The sequence below is a fragment of the Lepus europaeus genome, chromosome X, assembly GCF_033115175.1.
Source record: "Lepus europaeus isolate LE1 chromosome X, mLepTim1.pri, whole genome shotgun sequence".
Taxonomy (NCBI): Eukaryota; Metazoa; Chordata; class Mammalia; order Lagomorpha; family Leporidae; genus Lepus; species Lepus europaeus.
In genome coordinates, this window is record NC_084850.1 from 133,858,827 (window position 1) to 133,875,866 (window position 17,040).

The 17,040-nt window shown below is 38.9% G+C and overlaps 1 protein-coding gene across 7 annotated transcripts in view; it reads right to left on the reverse strand.

Annotated features, from left to right (window-relative positions):
• MOSPD2 (motile sperm domain containing 2) overlaps window positions 1-17,040 on the reverse strand; it is a 71,873-nt gene that overhangs the window by 41,545 nt on the left and 13,288 nt on the right. For all 7 annotated transcript variants that reach the window (XM_062183259.1, XM_062183263.1, XM_062183258.1 and 4 more), the window contains exons 3-6: window positions 8,758-8,913; window positions 7,067-7,153; window positions 4,646-4,800; window positions 1,584-1,644 (exon numbers count right to left, since the gene is read on the reverse strand). In XM_062183259.1, the coding sequence (XP_062039243.1) occupies window positions 1,584-1,644; window positions 4,646-4,800; window positions 7,067-7,153; window positions 8,758-8,913 (459 nt within the window). The remainder of the gene's footprint in view (window positions 1-1,583; window positions 1,645-4,645; window positions 4,801-7,066; window positions 7,154-8,757; window positions 8,914-17,040) is intronic.

The window sequence follows — 17,040 nt, forward strand, 5'->3', positions numbered from 1 at the left end:
AATAGTGCAGTGGCTAAGTGGAGACTTTGGCTGCAGCTTGTCACATCAGTGCTGAAGGCCACTGAACTTTAAAACACTTCTATGTCTAATCTCTCATTTCAACTGGAATTTTCCAGATTATATTGTCAAAACGAGTCTCACAGTTACCCATATTCCTTTTAATAAATCCTATGTTTTAAGAAACAAAAAATATTTCTACTTTTCTCAATATTATGAGCTCCAGGAAGCCAATAATTCCAAAGCATACAGAAGCTGTATTTGCACACTGAGTTGGATATATTAAAAAGCTCTATTAACAACTGTGAGAAAGAACCATGAAACCACAAAGGGGATTTCTGATATCAATTCACTCTTCTATTCAAGCTGAATCAAAATGTAACTTTGTAGGACAAGTAAAGTACAAATGAGGAATAAGGTATCTGCTAAGGGGTTCCGTGACGCTTAATACGCTAGTCTTCTGGGGAGTGTAAAAAGATCTGGACTCAAGACTTCAAGATACAATAGTTATATTTCATGACCAATTTGGAAGCACAATCAATTAAAGATGCCACAAAAGTCAGTGTCTGCCAAAACTACATTATGCAGGCAGACATATATATTATCTCTAGTTTACTGAAATGAATAGCATTCATCTTTATATAATCCATGAATTTATTAATAATTCTCCCCAAAGAACCTTAGATACATTTAATAAAATAATGATATTCATACTATTCCTGAGTGGCTCTTCACAAATTCCTTTAGATAGTTCAATAGAAAGTAGATATCTTCTTTTGATTTTGTTCCTAAGAGAAACGAGCTAATAATAAGGGGTGGTGATTCCCTAGTGACGGCTGAGTGGCACTATTCTGCTCTCTCTGCACAGATGGAAGTATGGGGCTTAGGTGGCACTGCCACCATGCTTTCTGTCTGCTCCTTACTCCACTTTAACAGTCACAGGAAAGCAGGCCAAAAGAAGATGATGTGAGGATTTGGTGCTTTCGTGGCCCCTGCATCGTGAACCTATCATATGAATCCAACAAATAAAAACTGAGTACACTGGAAAAGATTTAGGAGTCTGTCATTCAGGTAATGAATGGAAGAGTCAGAAGTAAAAACAAACTCTGAATGTCACATTTAAATAAAAGGCGCTCTAGTCAAGGATTCTGTTAATGGAAACTTTTACTAGCAATTCATGTACTTTATGTATCAATAGTGCTTATATGGTTACATGCAAGAAGTTCAATATGATAAATATTGTTTTCAATGGATTTCTAAAGTGAAAAATTAGTAAAAGTAAGCTCATCTTGGAAATAAATGTGTATTTTAGGTATGCGTGTGCGTTCACGTTTCCTAGGAGGTCATATATATAGTTGAGAGTTTAAACTCTTAAAACTCACTGTGAAGGACAACAACTACGTATGAGAATTTTTCCTCCTTACCTATCAGGATATGCACCCATTCATCTAAGAACACATTTAAAAACTCTTCATCAGAAAACAAAGTTTCAGGTATGAAAGTCTATAATAAAATGCTTCACAATTCTCAGATATTGTCTACAATATCAATATATTATATTTTTCATAAAGGAGTGAGTTACTTACAGAGGTATTTAGGGTAATAAACCTTAAAGCAGTTGATGATAAAGCGTACAAAGTCCATGTCCTAAAATAAAGATTAAATCTTTAAGACTGTCCACATTAGAGAACTTTAAATTGTACATTTCTAAAGGTGACATATTAAATACAAATAATATAATAAGTAAATTATTTTAAAAATAAACTGAATATAAATGCCTATATTCCCAAGGATTAAGGTTTTTAGGTCATTAAGCTTTTTATAATCACTGGCCTTTATAATTGAGTTAAAGGAATCAGATGCTTCGTGATGCTTTAAAATTTTACACATCACCTCAGACTAGTTACATCCTTAAGCTGCTAGGCCAACAGGGCATACAGTGAATCTAAAAGCAATCCTCACAGAGAAATTCTAAAAATCTTTTCAACAGCTAAAGAATTATTGAAACAAACAGAGCATATAACCTATTTGGACTGATACTATATAAGTATATAAATTCTGGCATTGTATTTGCTTTTAAAGTTAATTTTTATACCTTATACAACTTCAAAAATATATTTTCTGAATTAACAACAGCTACTATGATCACGTGGGCCTGCTGTATCTACTTTATTTTCAGTTTCTTTCCTTTTATTTAGGGACCTAGAATCAGTGTTTTAGTTTCTACTCAAGTATTGTTCATTGACTCCAATTTCTCGGAGACTTTATTAACACAGCTGACTGGCTGGTTCTATGGCTTCGAGCACAACAACAGGAAATTAGGTCACTAGGGGTATTATTCATATTTCATTCCATGTTATTTCATGGCACTGGCTGATTCACTAATTCTAAACAGCCATCTTATAAAGTCTGTTTAAAGCTATATGGAAGGTACAACCAAGTAAACTTAAATGCAGCACAATTACTGAAAGGCCAGTTGTCCTAGAGATCAGAGTCTAAAGTCATCCCTGATGTGAGTTGCGACATCTTTAATTGCAGTAAACAGAAAGTAGATGTCCTTAATTATCTTAAGTATTGATTATGGGATAAATCCTAGTATATAATAAAATCTTTATAGCTAATCATTATATTCACTGTACCTAGAGCTTCATAATTTGTAGGTAAGCAAAGGTCAAAGAAAATGGCTAAAAAGAACCAGTTATGCAAGCTGATTTGATAGGACATCACTGGTATATGTTTATTAATGGGTACTACTCAAAATAGCTCCACAAAACCCAGTGCTCTGCATACTATGAGGATGTTTTTGAGGATATTATTTGTCTTGTAAAATGTCTTTCATAAGAGGACCTCTGAAAAACTTTTATTTCTAGCATAAGTCTTTAGGAACAGATACACTTCTCCTAAGGCACAGGTTTTTCAAGTAAAGATCCTGAATAATTTTAAGTGAGTCCATTTCTTTCACATAGTCAGCAAAAAGCTTTGAGTCAAATTGGTGGTACACTTATGTACTGCTTTGTAATTCTGTATACATCTTTATAAACTGACTTAATCCTCTGTGAATCATGAGAGGGTCATGTATAAAAATAAATTATCCAATGAGATTTGAGTATTGTTAAACATTAATCATGACCAAACTACTTAGTAATGCAAAGAGATCTCATTTACAAATTAAAGATGATGAGATGTAATATGGGGAGCTCGAAACAAATCAGGCAGCTCAAGTCAATTCCCTGCCCTTGTATTTGACAACAGAAAACATCAACATCTATTTTTCATGATTCTGAGTTAATAATTAGGAAACTATCTTACACAAGGAATAACAGAATCATGATTTATTTTTACAGAATGTTTATTTAGGCAATTTGATTTTGATTATAAAATTTTACTCTACTTTAAAACCCACTGACATGGAAACTAGGTTGGAAAAATTCAGGGCATTGTATTAAAAAATAAAAAGATAAATAGAAACATGAAAAAAATCTGTTGTTATGTTAGTCCTTTCTAGCCTGTTACTTTGCTTAAGTATAAGTTTTCTTTTCTGGAGTATGTATCACCATATAATCATATCTTTTTTTTCATTTAAAAAAGTATTCTCTAATATCATTATAAATACTTTAAAAACACCATTTATACAGGTACACACACCCCATCAGTTAGTATATCATAATTTACCATTTCACGGTGTTGAGCATTTACATTTTTTTCCTAATTTTCCACTACTTTAAACAACACTGTGAAAAAACATTTTGGAGCACAATGCCTTTTCTGGACTTGGGATTATTACTTTAGAATAGACTTCCAGAAATAGTTGCTAGGCAAAGAGCATTACTACAAATATTTAAAGGTTTTTAACACACTTTGCCAAACAGATTTTCAAAAAAAAGATTTCGTTCAATAGTGCCCTGGGTGGGTCTGTGAAGGCCACTTCATGGCTACCAGAATGAGCCACAGTTTAAACCTTGAGAAGCAACAATAAATGTGTCGACTGATCCCCACTGCTGCTGAAGGGTTGGTTGTTACCATGAAGGTCACAAAGGCCCAAGGGCCCAAATGAAAGGCAGGTAGGTTTTATCTATTTTTTCAGCTTGATATAATCAAAAGAAAACTGATGTTCAAAGATAACCAAAACAAGCAAATAGAAAACCAATCCAAAGAGGGAAGCAAAAATCTCCACCAAAATCACAAAGTGTCGTATATGGAAAACTCACATGAACGTCTTGTCATTGGAAACCACGGCACGAACGTGACATCAGAAATATACATGCCTGAGCTTCATATGCACTGTTTGCATTCTGTGTGCCAGGCACAGCGGCAGGTGCATGGGACACTAGTGATGAGTGCCAAGTTCATTGTTCCCATACTCCACAGCGCTCAGCCTAACTCCATGACCTCTCTTTTTCCTGAGTTAGCAGACAAAGAATATTTCTAGGAAATACACTGTATCAATGCCAGACACTGAAGCAAATTTAATTCTCTGAAAGCCCTAGTCCACGTCTGGCTTCACTCATAATACAAGAGGGAAAACAATAAATCCCAAATGTCAGTTCATTAGCTCAATTTTATAGCAATATTTGGTTGGCAAGGAAGACAGGAGGAGAGGGAAGAAGCCATTATAAGCAATGATTTTTGAATGAACAAAAATGCTTACTATGCTATTTAGTCCAGTATCTGAGAGGTCAAACATCACGGTTATAGGTTTCCCATTTTCTCTCTTAGCGTAACGTTCCAACCAGAATGCTATGAGCTTCTTTTTGTCCAATATGGTTTTCTGGTCTTTTATATGATACTTCACTCTGATCCAGACTTAAAGCAGAAAGATAGAAATAAGATCCATGGCATTATAATATTACTTATAATCACATATGAAAGTGTGTGTGTATACACATGTATACCTCCTCTCCCTTGAAATTTTTATTCATTTATAATTTATTCTGTTTTTTAGATTAAAGACATCTCTTCCTTCTTTGAAATGAGCAATAGTTATAGTTGGGAAGCCCAAATTACACAGTAGCAGATAAACTATGCTTCTTTCCCTTAGCAAGTAAACAAAGTTCGCTTGCAAGTAAGGGGAAAAAGAAAATGCAAGAGAACAAACAGTATTTGGTAGCAACCTAAAAGTGCTCCTCATTGTGCTTAACTAAAAATCAAGCCACTGGTTCTGTACAGCACCTCGTCCGGAGTAGACACCCAGGGGCAGGACAGGCATAGGCAGGTGCCATGACTGTGGGGAGGTGGGGGGAGGGCATGGCAAATTGCTCAGGTGATGGAGTGAAGACATGAAGTGAGGAGTGGTGAGAGAAGCTAAATGGAGACACAGGGGTTGGGTCTGAAGGACGCTGAAGAAAATGCTAGGGTGTTCTGCTTGTCTGTCTTGGGCAGCAGCACACAGTGCAGGTGGGAGGGCACAGGAGGAAAGCCAACTGTCTAGGACCTGGGAAGGGACCGTGGTGAGGGTGCAGACGTCCAATGTCCCTCATCAGAAATGCTTGGGACCAGAAATGCTTTAGATTTTGGACTTTTTAGATTTGGGAATATTTGCATACACATAATGAATTTCACAGACAGCTTATACACATGGCCTGAAGGTAATTTATATAGTATTTTTTAGCATACCTGCATTCTGACTGTGATGTGTTAACATGAAGTCAGGTGTACAAATTGTGGACTGGTGCTCAGTTTTGGATTTCATTTGGGATTTTAGATTTTTCTGATTAGGATGCTTACCCTGTAGTAGTTAGTGACTGAACTGAGGAAGCACCTGGCGACATTGGAATGGGGTCTGACTAAAGCTATATAAGGGGGCTGGCACTGTGGTGCAGTAGGTTAAAGCCCTGGTCTGCAGTGCCAGCATCCCATATGGGCACTGGTTCAAGTCCTGGCTCTTTACTTCCGATCCAGCTCCCTGTTAATGAGCCTGGGAAAGCAGTGGAGGATGGCCAAAGCCCTTGGGTCCCTGTACCCATGTAGGAGACCCAGAGGAAGCTCCTAGCTCCTAGCTTTGGATCAGCTCAGCTCTGGCTGTTGTGGCCATTTGGGGAGTGAACCAGCCGATGGAAGATCTCTCTCCCTACCTCTCTTTTTAACTCTTTCAAATAACTAAAATAAATCTTAAAAAAAAAAAAAGAAGCTATATCAGAGGAAGAGCCAGTGAGTGGGCCTGAGTTGGGACTACAGAAAGAGAGCAAGTGGTGGGATGTGGACATTAGTTGGGTGTTGTACTGAAGGTAGCTGACAAATGGTGAGGTGGTACCAGTCAGAAGGTAGCTGGGTAAGTGCACAAGGCCTGGGGATGGTGTGGGGTCATCACTCTGTTGGAAGAGGTAGCTAGAGCTATCAGGGGCTTGGAATCATTCAAGGAGACTGTATCAGTTGGAAAACAAAAGAGGCCAAGAAAGGAATGAAGCCTGGGAAACACACATTCTTTAAATGGGCAAAGAACAAAAATGAGAAAAAAAGATTAAGATGAGGAGGCAGCAATATGAGGACAATGCCAAGAGAATATTATTAAAATGCAATACAGGCCACATGCCACGCAGAAGGCAAGCAAGGCGAGTGCAGGATGTCTGTTCAGCAGGAGCTTGGATACGCTTGCCAAGGCCTACCCTCGGTACAAACCAAGCTGAGTTTGCAGCACATGGGAGACAAACACGAGGGAGTCATCTGAACAACAATGTCTGCTACTGCTCCCCCCATTACTGTGCACAGTTCAGAAACAGCTAAGGGGAACAGATTACAGGAGGCTTGAAAGGAAAAGGCCCACGGAGCAACCTTTAGTGACTGTCTAAGAGATTCTCTATAGAAATACTGAGTTGAATTATAATATTACAATCAGATTAGAAAGATAATGACTGAATTCAATTATCTTGGCCGTGTTACAGGATGCAGCATTCGCCTTTTCTGCCTACTTTATTATAAATACTTGACAACACACCATGAAGATGGCTCTAACCCTAATTGCAAGAGACTCAAATGTTTGCCCATATAGAAAAGTTCCGCAGACTATTCAGCTGAGATAGACCCCTACCTCTCAAAGTCTTGAAAAGCAAGCACATAAATTCGATATACTTACACAATTTGTTACCTTCTTTGTCATAACCATGGAGATAAATACCACCAATTTCCAATAACCATCTGGGAATGGAGGATTCAGTAAGATCTATAAGGTGATAAAACTTTGATCACAGACTATAATTTAGGGGCCCAAAATTAAAACTCACAATGTAAAGGTAGTACTATGTAGTAGTTCTGGTATTTAAAAAGATATACCCTGTTTACATTCCTGGAAAGAATCTCTGCAATAAAAAATGCTGTTTCCTATTAAGGATGCAAACTACATAATGACACCAAGGTGAGAGAGAGAAAGAGAGAGAGAGAGAGAGAGAGAGAGAAACTCCATTTCCCTGGACATGTCAGCCATTAATCATATGGACACATTTCTACACTCTGTTATTCATGTAATGGCTCTGAACAAATATTACCACTATGAGACAACTTCAAGAGAATATGCCAGTCAATATCCAAACTATAACCTCAGATTTAGTGAAAACAAATTACTTTAGTTTCTGAAACCAAATGGTATTTTTCTGTATAGTTTGCTATCCAGTAGACTCTCATATATTTTTTAACCTGGGGACAGGTGGAAAAAATACTTGACAAAAAAATGCAAGAACCTATAGCAGAAGAACAAAGGGCCTGTCCAGGCTCTGGTGAGGCCAAGGACCAATACAGCAAAGCAGCGAATTCCAAGGCTTTTGTTTCATTTACCAGGGATTCTCTAAGAACTTTCAAAGATTTTATCTTTCCCCACTATTTATTACATCTCTGCTGTTTGCCACCAGAAACTTGCAATTCTATGTAGGAAAACAAGTATTATTGGGTTTAAAAGTTTTCTCTGTACTTAAGTGATTTAAAAATACCAGATTTTTATGCCTTTATTTAGTAAGTTCTTCACTGTCAGTTGAAATTATCTATGGTGTTTGTTTGCAATCCCATTTTTCCTTAGGTACTGCCCTACTCGTGGATTTCTTCTAGAAGTATCAAGAATGAGGAAACTATCTGCTCTAGTATTATTTGTTGACTGTTTTGTATGAAGTCTTCAGACTCAGTTACTCCAACAGTTTATAATCTCCAAGGCCAGGAAATCTTCCTTTATACCTAACTGAAGTCAGTGGTTAAACCAGTTTCTTGTTACATTCTTAGCTGTGGATAGACACCAGGTAACAAATTCTTCCGTGAAGAGTTCTTCAGACAGTTGAAGACCATTATAAAACTCCAAGATTAAAAATTCCCATTTGGGGGGAAAATTTCAGACTAGTAGTAGACCTAGAAATTAAGGGAGAAGTCTGTCACAGGCACCTTTGGGGACAGGCTTGCTTTTCTGGGACCCTCGATTCATTCAGCAAATCACTATGGAACATCTATCGGGACAAGGGACAAAGGACAGAAAAAGACACTGGCACATAGGAAAACAGTATCTCCTTATTTCTGGTGTAGTGAAGATGTTGTCTTGTTATGGTGTAATGGCACTGAACAAAACACAGAGCAGGACGCTCTGCTGAGAGGGAAGGATCTCAGTGTGATTCTGCTCCCTGCTATCTTGTTCCCTTACCAGCGTTCCCACTTATAATACTTATCCATAAGCTATTCCTTTGAAGTATTATTGGTCTCTATGAATCTACGCAAACACACAAGCAGATAAGTAGAAAACAATGCCCTTTAGGCAGGAGATACCACCTGTTAAGGTTACATTAAACCACTTACCATTGACACAGATTTCCTTCCTCCATTGAAAACTCTCATCAAGCATCTTCAGTGTTTCCTCTACAACATTATGTCTCCAAGACAAGTAGCTTTCAACCCAGTTATCATCTTGCTGTAGCCTTTCAACATCACGTGGGTCATATTTATCTGACTTTTCTAGGGAAAAAGCAGTTATAAATATCCAAATCAGATAGATTGTGCAGTGAAAAATAACAAAAACTAATGCTAACAAAGGAAAGACCAGGAAGAGAGCTTAGCTATTGGAGGACAGACACAGGGATGTCACTCAGATGAAAATGCAATGTAAAGGATTGATGGAATTTATTTTTTTTAAAGATTTTATTTATTTATTTGAGTAGTAGAGTTACAGACAGTGAGAGGTAGAGACAGAGAGGTCTTCCATCCACTGGTTCACTCCCCAAATGGCCGCAATGGCCAGAGCTGGGCCAATCTGAAGCCAGGAGCCAGGAGCTTCTTCTGAGTCTCCCACACGGGTGCAGGGGCCCAAGCACTTGGGCCATCCTCCACTGCCTTCCCGGGCCATAGCAGAGAGCTGGATCGGAAGTGGAGCAGCCGGGACATGAACTGGTACCCATATGGGATGCCTGCACTGCAGGCAGAGGCTTAACCTTCTATGCCACAGCACCAACCCAGTATATTGGTGGAATTTCTAAATGTGAGAATAAAGTTATCTAAAGGTTGTAGGTTTATTTTAAGTAAGGTACTGTAGATTTAAAAATATTAGACCACAGTAAAATTATTTGGCACAATCCACTCTAAAACTGTAAAAAAACATCTGGGAAGATCAATGATGCTATGTAAACTTGAATTCTTCATCTAGTCAATGAAAAATGAAGAAATTTTATATGTATAGAAATAACTAAAATTATACCTAAAAAACATGTTTGACAAGTGTCATTAAAATATAAACTAAATATAAAATGGAAAGCCAACCACCTTTGTAACTTATGTCAGATTCTGCAGCCAATATTTCCAGAAATTTATTGGAACAAACAATAACAATGATTTTTCAGCATCCAACCAGGCGCATGCTATATTGCTATATTGCTACTAACCTCTATACCACACAGCCTTCTTTCTGTAGTGTTCTCACTACTCTTCTGTAGCAGAACTCTGTACATCCAAATCCAAATTCTACGGTTTTGCAAGACTCCTTCCAAATCCTTCTGCTTCCATAAAATTTTCCATGTCCAGATGCAGTGACTTCCTTTCCGTGGACAGCTATGGGACTTACACTAAGCTTTGCTTCGGGCTCTTGCCACTCTTTTATCTTGAAGCAGAGTTATTGGCATGCATGCCGCAGTTCCCAAGAGACAACAAATAGAATACCCCAAAGCATAGGACAGCAGTGGCAACAAAGAGGACTTCAGTAAACATTTGCAACGGAATCCATCCTTTCTCAATTTTTTTTTCCCTCAGTTAGCCATACCCTCTCAAGGATCCAAGCAAAACACTCGGGAAAATTCCCTGGAGTCTTCATTTCCTTTTCTTTTGTGTGTCATTAGTTGCCAAGTTTTATAGATTCTATCTCCTCTCCTTCTGCACTGCCTTATTTCAGGTCCTCAGAGATAATAGCTGAAAGGGCAGGGAAGTATCAAGTGCACTCAGGGAACTCTCTTCCTTAAGTCTCAATTTTGTTATCTTTAAGCTGTTTTATATACTTACAGTGCTGTGTGAAGATCAGATGAAAAAGTATACATGAAAGCACTTAGAAATTTAAAGCACTATAAAATATAAGACGAGACCATAAATCATGCCTTTGTAGTGTTACCCTGGATATGGCTTTTAATATGTAGGCTCTATTTTTCTAAACTATATCATGAATGGTTCTGTAGAAGGTAAAGCTTAGAAGAATGTGGTTTTTTTTTTTTTTGTTCTGCTATTTGAAAATTCATCAGTATTCAAAGCATAATTTTTAAATTGTAAATGGCACCTACAAGCATGAATTAGATACATAAAAGCTCTCATTGTTTGCTATTGAGATGGCCCCCTGGAGAATCACTATCCAGGCGGGCCAGTGGACCAATAAGGTGTTTGCCCTGAAACTACAGACTGCCTTCATCCATTTTCGAGAACATTTCTGTGAAGCACCAGAGTTTGCAAAAAGCACAGTTTATTTACCATTCTTTCACATAAAAATGGTGGTCTATAAAAAGGGACTAATTCAGTTAGCAACTCAAACATTCTTAGCATGCTGAAGTGTTTTATGTGTACTTCCTCACTTTGTCACACAGGACATTAAAAGGACATGTACTCGGCCGGCGCTGTGGCTCACTTGGTTAATCCTCCGCCTGCGGCACCAGCATCCCATATGGGTGCTGGGTTCTAGTCTCGGTTGCTCCTCTTCCAATCCAGCTCTCTGCTGTGACCCAGGAGGGCAGTGGATGATGGCCCAAGTGTTTGGGCTCCTGCACCCATGTGGGAGACCAGGAAGAGGCACCTGGCTCCTGGCTTCGGATCAGCGCAGCACCGGCCATAGCAGCCATTTGGGGAGTGGACCAATGGAAGGAAGACCTTTCTCTCTGTCTCTCTCTCTCTCACTGTCTGTAGCTCTACATGTCAAATAAATTAAAAAAGAAAAAAAAGGACATGTACTCAAAGGTCAAGGGTTAATACAACTGTCTACTTCACTAGAGATTTATTAAAATAAAATTGGCTTTTTTGTTGTTTACTGAGAATGCTAACAGTGAAGACCTTGAACTGGGCCATGGAGCCAGCAGCTTTACCCACAGTGCTTCTAGGGAGTCAGTGCAAATGTCAACATAGTGAAAAAGGTAAATGGTATTTAGAATTATTTGACCTTACAGGCTTCTGAAAGTGTCCTGAGCACTCCCTAGGGTCCCTAGACTACACTCTGAATACCATTTACTTGAAACAATATTTGGCAAGTAGTTAAAAACTCAGTAAATATGAGCCATGAGAAGGATAAAACATTATTGTTGTTATCATTACTACTACCATTGCTAGTACTACCACTAGGGATAGTATAAATAAGACAGTGTTCTATTAATAAGAGATTTAAAGCCCACTCGTCTTTGATAGTTTTCAAGGATGCAGATCTTTGAAATCAGAAATTTCCATTTATATTAAAGTGATAAATTATTATAAATAGATGCATATTTACATATGAAGTGCTGGTTGTTAAACATTTAATCCTAGAAAAACAAATGGAATCAGAGGGGGAAAAAGAAAAGAGAAGCGGAAGTTTGGAAAGGTGTTAGGTGAGAGAGGCAGGAGAAAAGTGGAGGCAAGATGGATAGAGGACCAGGAGGCTAAGGGAACAGGGGAAGGAGGATAGACAGAATGAGACAGAGAGATGAGAAAAGGCAGACAGAGAAGAGAGAAAATAAACTGAGCATTCAAGGTAAGAAAAACAGGACCTGGGACCACAAGGCCAAGGACGATAATTAACTGTGCTTATGACAACACAATTTGCTACTTCCAAACACAGCTCTCAGAAAACAGCCCTCCGATGATCACGAGTTTCCCAAAAACCAGTCCTTTGGTAAATCCAGACGTGCTGTGCTTTGAATGTGTGTCCTCTATAATTCCGGGGATGTCAATGTGATAGTATTAAGAGGTGGGGCCTCTTACAGCTGACTACACTATAAGAGCTGCTCCTTTAGTAATAATATGAAAACCCTTATAAAAGAGCTTCGCATGCTAGTTAACTTGTCCTTCCACCTCTGCCATGTAAGGACACAGCAAGAAGATAATCACCACATACCATTTTTTGGTGGTGGGGGAGAGGAGACACCAAAATAAACTTATTTTTGAATTTCATTTTCCCATGAACTTTCTGAAGTACCCTTGTATAATGAGACTGAGCATGCCATTCTGGGTCTTATTTTCTTCTCTGTCCAATGGAAATAAGGACTACCTGCGCAGAGTCTCAAGAAGATCAAGAACACTGAAAATTACAACCACTACACAAATGACTTTCTATTAATATTAGAATGTTAACCATGAGGGGCCAGCATTATGGTGCAGCAGCTTAATTTGCTGTCTTAACCCCAGCAACCCAGACATCCCTTATGAGTCCTGGCTGCTCCACCTCTGATCCAGCTCCCTGCTAATGTGCTTGGGAAAGCAGTGGGAAATGGTCCAAGTGCTTGGGGCCTTGCCACCCGTGTGGAAGACCCAGATAAAGTTCCTGGCTTTGTTCAGCATGGCCCAGCCCTGGCTATTGTGGCCATTTGCGGAGTGAATCAGTGGATGGGACATCTCTCTCTCTCTCTGTCTCTGTAACTCTGTGTTTCAAACATGAAGGGAAGACTATATTCTAACTTACCTATTAAGTAAATTAAGTAGTTAAGAGAATCTTGAAAGTATGCTACAATTGAAAACACAAAAGTATTCTGATAATGAGAACCAGAGAACATTTATTAACTGGGGAATCATAATGTCTCAAAGCTGCAAACACCGCTCCAGATCATTATCATGGTGTAAAACAACTTAGGATTTCTCATTTCTCCACGACTCTGAACATGAACCCACTGCAAAGTCCTGGTATGGCCTTGGAAGAGCATCTGTATTGGACAGACTACTTCATTACTTGGCCTGTGCAAATGTTAATAAAGGAAGTGATAAGGCCAAAGTAACAAAATATTCCCTCAAGAGCATACTCTGCTCATTGGTCACAACCTACCCTGAATCTCTGCTTTCCTGTGAAGCTACCCGTGAGACTGACACGTGAGGAATCTTCTATGAGGGGATGAAGCCAGGGGCCCATAGCAGCAATTTCAGAGTCACCACAAGGCATTGCGGAGCCCCAGTCCTGGAGTGTCTCATTCTGGATGGGATCCGAGACTCGGCATTTGTAACCAGTTTCTACGTGATGCTGGTGCTGCTGCTCTAGGGACTATCACTTGAGAACCAGTGGAATACTTCAGGGGTTAGAAAACTTTTTCTGTAGAGGGCCACATGGTAAACATCTAAGTATCTTGTCCTTTGAGGGCCTGGTGTGTCCTCTGTTGCTGATTCTTTGTGTGTGCATGCATGTGCACCTGAAATAACCCTTTACAAGTATCAAACACTCAGCTCCAGGGCCACACACAAATAACACTGTTGATCTCTGGTCTGTGGAACAGAGGGGAGTGTTTTGTGCTTCAGCAGCTATCCTTCAAGAGCTGGATTGCTTAGCAGACTTGAGCAAGAAAAGCTAAGCTTTCAATACCATGCTGCAGGCCTGCATTGGCCACTGGCCAGTTATGCAGAGTAATTAGAAGTCAAGAACCTCAGTCGTCCATTCTGGACTCTGCCACCTGACTGGGGCATGGGCACACTACCCATAATCTTTTGCTTGGCTCTTCTTGGTCAAATGGAAGATTTTGAGGCCAGTTTCTCAAAAGACATATGCTAATAGTGTTCTTGAGAAAGTAGTAATCATTTTGAGGGAACAGCTCAATGGCAAGGCCCTATAAGAAGTGGGGTGGGGGGCATAAGGAGAAGTGGGACCCAATGTCTCCTCCACTAAGCTCCATGAGGTCAGGGACTTTGGAATTTCACCTTCCTCTGCACAATATCTCCCCTCACCACACACCCACATACCCATACACACACACTCTACCTAGACACAGTATGTGCACACTAAATCTCTGTTACTGAATGATTAACCCCGAATGAGTCTGTCTCTCAGTAGACCTTGCGTTTCCTCAGGGCCCAGAACTTCCATCATGGATTGTTTGTATTTTTCCTCTCATTTTGAAAAGTTAAAAATATACAGAGCAGAAAACAATGCTAGCAAATACGCATGTAGGTGTAACTCAGAATTACAAAATAACAACTTACTGGCCCCAGAGTTTATATATGTGTATGTGTGTGTGTGCATTTAATACAAAGATAAGAGTTTTATAGATCAAGCTGAAGTTTCTCTTCATCTTCCCATAACAGTCTTGGATCATAAGATTATTAGGCACTTTAGGGATTTCTGTGTTGCCCATATAAGCCTATGACAAGACATGTTTTCCTGTTACATTGGTAACTAAGTTATCCGATACAGATTTATAGGAACAGCAGTAAAGATCATTGTCTTTTCCCTGACTTTGAGAATTAATCTAGAATTTCACAATTAGGACATTTACTTTAGGCTTTTCAGAGATAGCTTTAAGGATTTTGAAATTTCCATTGTATTACCCTCTTTAACCTATGGGTTATTTAGCAGAAGAATTACAAATATTGCCAGAAAGTTGTTAATCCATGGGTTATTTAGAGGTGTGTTATTTTAGTTCCCAAACATTTGATTTGTTTTTACATATCTATTTATTGTGACTTGTAATATAGTTGTTGAATGGTGTGAGAAGATGGTCCGTAGGATCTAGTTTCTTTGAAATTTTCTGAGACTTCCTTTGTGAGTTATTATGTGGTCAGTGCTTGCAAAAGCTCCAAAAGTACAAATACATATTATCTACATGTTGGGTAGGAAAGTCTCCCCCCCCCAATCATGTTTGCTCATTGTGGTTTTAACATCCTCTCAAATCTTAAGGATTTCTTGCCTGCTTGTTCTGTGTATTATTCAACATGTTTGTGGATTTCTTGAGCTTCCCTTCTAACTCTGGGAGCTATTGATTTATGTATTTAAGTCTATATTGTTAGGTAGTTTTTTATGTTATTAGTTCTTAATTACTATACCTATTAAGGGTTCCTTTTTTTTGGCCTAAATAATATTTTGTCTAACGAAAGTACTGCCAACACAGGATTACTTTTGGTTAATATTGTTTTGTATACCTATTTCCAACCTTTCTTTCTTAATTTATTTCAGGGTAGTCTCCTGTAGGCTACATGCCATTATGATTTCTAAAATTTATTCTGACAGTTAATAATGTATAAATCTGTGTATATTTGTAGTCACTACTGGTAAACCTGGGATTATTTTTGCTGTCTTCCTCTGTGTTTTCTAATTCTTTCTTACTTTTTTTTCTTTCTTGCTTCTTGGTAGAAAAGATGGCTTTTTCATCATTTCCCTTCTCATTTCTCTAATAGTTTGGAAATTAAACATTTTATTTCTATCAATTGGTTATCTTTATTTTAAATATTCACATTTCAAACAACAAAATCGTGGGGGCCAGTGTCATGGTGCTGTGGGTTAGACTGCTGCTTGTAAGGCCAGCATCCTATATGTGATGTCCTGTCCAGTTTGAGTTCTGGTTCCTCTGTTTTTTTGATCCAGCTGCCTGCTAATGTGCCTGAGAGGCATCAGATGATGGCCCAAATACCTGGGTCCGTGCCACCCACATGGGAGACCTAGATGAAGCTCGGAACTCTTGGCTTTGGCCTGGACCAGCCCTGGCCCTTGCAGTCATTTGGGAAGTGGGTCAGCAGATGGAAGATCTGTTTCTATCTGCCTGTCCACCCCCCCAGCTCCCCCACACCCAATGCCCTACATTTCAAATAAATTAACAAAGAAATTTTATTTTTTATTTTTTTATTTGATAGGTAGAGTTAGACAGTGAGAGAGACAGAGAGAAAGGTCTTCCTTCCGTTGGTTCACCCCTCAAATGGCCGCTACGGCCGGCGCTGCACTGATCCGAAGCCAGGAGCCAGATGCTTCTTCCTGGTCTCCCATGTGGGTGCAGGGACCCAAGCACTTGGGCCACCCTCCACTGCCCTCCCAGGCCACGGCAGAGAGCTAGACTGGAAGAGGAGCAACCGGGACTAGAACCCAGTGCCCATATGGGAACCTGGCGCCGCAGGCGGAGGATTAACCAAGTGAGCCATGGCGCCGGCCCCAACAAATAAATTAAAAAAAAAAATAACATCTAAAAAGTAATCTCTATTTTCACTCTGGACAAGTACATGTAATGTTTTCCTTTCACTTCCTCCATTCTTATTTCCTACTATCAACATTTATTTTTCTCTTTATTAATTTGCTCACCTGTTTCTTTGCTCTTCATTGCTTCCTGTGTCCCTCTACTTCCTTCTGCATTCTATTTGGTATAGGCTTTTCCCTAAATCAGCAATGGACTGTCAACTGAAACACTTTAACCTTTACTTTTAATATATATTGTAAGGGGGCTGTTATTTCCCTGAGCACTTTCAGAATATCATTTCATTATTTCTTGGTATCACTATTACACGAGAAACCAAGTATTAGTATCATTTTTGGTCCTTTGTGGACACTCTGCAATTTCTCTCTGTTTGCAAGGCTTTCTCCTTGTCCTTCATGTTTTCACGATATATTTATGAGATTCATTTCTTTTTCCTTATCATGCTCAGATTGTTATGCTTCTTTAATTTTATGATTTGATGCTTTTTTTTCAGTTT